This window comes from Egretta garzetta, unplaced genomic scaffold (assembly GCF_000687185.1).
Source record: "Egretta garzetta isolate BGI_Z169 unplaced genomic scaffold, ASM68718v1 scaffold330, whole genome shotgun sequence".
Lineage (NCBI taxonomy): Eukaryota > Metazoa > Chordata > Aves > Pelecaniformes > Ardeidae > Egretta > Egretta garzetta.
The window spans coordinates 234,677-237,300 of record NW_009258275.1 but is presented as its reverse complement, the minus strand read 5'-3'; the positions used below and the strand labels follow the sequence as shown (position 1 = coordinate 237,300).

The 2,624-nt window shown below is 59.8% G+C and overlaps 1 protein-coding gene across 1 annotated transcript in view; it reads left to right on the top strand.

Moving 5' to 3' along the window:
• The window catches only part of DAO (D-amino acid oxidase), a 9,975-nt gene that overhangs the window by 5,538 nt on the left and 1,813 nt on the right, over positions 1-2,624 (top strand). Inside the window, exons 8-9 of the mRNA XM_009636164.2 lie at positions 160-242; positions 1,942-2,059. Coding sequence (XP_009634459.1) covers positions 160-242; positions 1,942-2,059 — 201 coding nt within the window. The remainder of the gene's footprint in view (positions 1-159; positions 243-1,941; positions 2,060-2,624) is intronic.

The window sequence follows — 2,624 nt, the reverse complement described above, 5'->3', positions numbered from 1 at the left end:
AAGCCAGTGCCGTGGTGTACGTGGAGCCTGAGCAGAAGGGAGGGCACCACGTGTGGACCCCGGCATCCGCCGAGCCGCCCACGTCCCTCCCACTGCCTCGCTGAGCCGGGGACCCCACTCTCCAGCTCCCCCTGACCCTCTCTCCCCTTCTCCTCGCAGGTCCTGGCCCCGTGGGTGAAGCATTTCATCATCACTCATGACATCACATCTGGTATCTACAACTCGCCGTACGTCATACCAGGGTAGGTGACAGTGGGCGAGGCGGGGGCTGGCTGGCGTTGGCCACGCTCTGCCATCGGCGCTGCTAAAGCGCGGCTGGGACGCGGCTCCTCGCTGACGCCTGCCCTGCTGTACCCCCGTCTGGGGGCAGCACCCCAGGCCTGGGCTCTACTCGGCCCGATGATGGAGGAGAGCAGAAGGAGGTGGGCAGGCAAAGCGGGGGAGCTCCCATGGGCGGCACAGAGAGAGGGAATTCCAGGCCCAAACCCCGGCTCAGCACTCGGACGTGAGCAGGGTCCGGGCTGGTCCGTGGTCCGGATCAGGCAGCACCATGGGGCTTCAATATCCCTGGTCCTGTCCTTTTCCAAGGAGCAGATCCCACCAAAGCAAAACACCAACCGTGGCCAGGTCCTCAAAAGAGCCAAACACTGACAGTGGGGCAAATATCTGGGGGGAGAACTTTTGTTTTCACATTTGTACCCTTTTTTTTTTATCAGTGGTATTGACAAAACTGCTGTGCTGCAGCTCCTTGTGGGAAAAGGCGCTTCTGAGTCGTGCTCCCATTAAAACCAGTGGCAGGAACCCTTTTTACTTTCATGAAACCTACCCTAAAAAGCTCTGTTACCCTGAGCTGTGCCCTGGCTCTTGGCGAGACCTCTCTTGAGAGCACCCCATTCGGTTTAGCACCCATGCAGGGGCTCCCTGCCCCCTCCCTGCGAGAACCGAGGAGGAATCCCAGGGGAAAACCTTGTTTCCCTGTCCCCATAGGGATGGGGAGGGCTGAAATGAGACCCTGGCTCTGAGACGGCAGCGTACCCAGGGAGCTGAATTGCAGGACAAATGAATATGTGTCTGCTGTTCCTCCCACCTCTGTTTCCTCCCGAGAGCAGCCATCGACCCCGCTTTGGCAGTGGAGAGGGGTTTTTAAACCGTAACTTGAATGCTGCATTTCTGGCCCTTCCTATTGTGCCGGTATTCCAGGGTTAGGCAATAAGCCATCGTGTAAATAGGAACTTTGAATGCTCACAGCCCCCAGGCAAAGTATTCCGAGCGATTCCTGATCACAGTCCCAGCTACACACGAATTCCCCTCCCTGTGTTTGTTTTGGCTTGACCTGCCGTAGCGGGGCTGGCTCCCAACGGAGGCAGCCGGGTCCCGCGCTCAGGCGTGGAGGATGCTGCTTCCATGCTGGAGAGCTTGGCCCCGGGGGCTCCCCTCCTGCTCTTCCCAGCATCCAGCCCTTTCGTCTTTGCGCTTCCCAGGGCTCAGGAAAGGTTTTAGAAGGGTCCAGCGGGTACAGACCCCCCAGCCTTAACACATCTCTGTTAATCTGCAGGAGTTTTGGGGTGGCAGCAATGGAAATCCATGTCTTTGTGTTCCCTGCTGCAGGGAGCCCGTTCCTTCCCATTCTCTTCCCCAGCCAGGCGGGAGCAGCCCCATTTGACAGGAGATGGGATCAGGTTTGCCCAAGGCCAGGGCCTTTGGGGTGCTGACAGCATTTACCGAGTGCCTTGCTCGTGAGGGGTTCCCTTGCCTGCTCCCTTGCCTGCTTGGCGTGAGAGGTTCTCTGGCAGGAACACGTTCCACATTTGGGATGTAGCAGGATCCATAAATTGCAGAGATCCAGATCCATGAAACACGCAGGGTGCCCCCGCGGGATGGCCCAGCGAGGGGCGGCTGGGGGCACTCACCACCATTTATCTCTCTTGGCTCTCGGTGCAGGAGCGAGTTCACGGTCTTGGGAGGCATCTACCAGCACGGCAACTGGAGCGAAGAAAACAGCGCCCAGGATCACAAAACCATCTGGGAGAGCTGCTGCAGGCTGCTCCCCACGCTCCAGGTGGGAGACCCCGACCCAACGCCCACCCAACATGGGGAGGGAGCGGGCATGGGGAGCCCGGGTGCTCGGGCGCAGCTGGGGCTGCCGGGGAAGGATGCTGAGGACAAACTCCAAAATGGGAATCTTTATAGGAGCAACAGCAGGCTGGGAGAGCTGCAAAGCGGCCGCTACTTCTGCAGCGTCGGCCGCCAGGCTGGGAAACACGCCGGGGACGGGGAGGGGGTGCATGTGGAGTGACTCCGGGCTTTTTGTGTGCACCCCACGGCAGCGCGCAGCGAGAGGGTGAAACACAGGGGGTGGCCCGGCTCGGTGTTTGTGGGTGCCTGGCCGTGTTCGTCGTGCACATTCGGGCTCTGTACGCCTGGCTGAAGGGCAGGCGGGGTCAGGGTCCGGCATTGCTTCTGACACGAGGTTTTGTAGGAAAAAGGAATTACTGCTATAGCTGGCAAAAAGAACAAAAGCTTTGGGAGGTCCCAGCCCTTTGGCCGTGGTGTTTCCCCCTCCCTGCCTTTCGGTGCTGCCGCGTTAGGGAAACGCCGGCGCGTGGCGAGGCTGGTTTGTACTG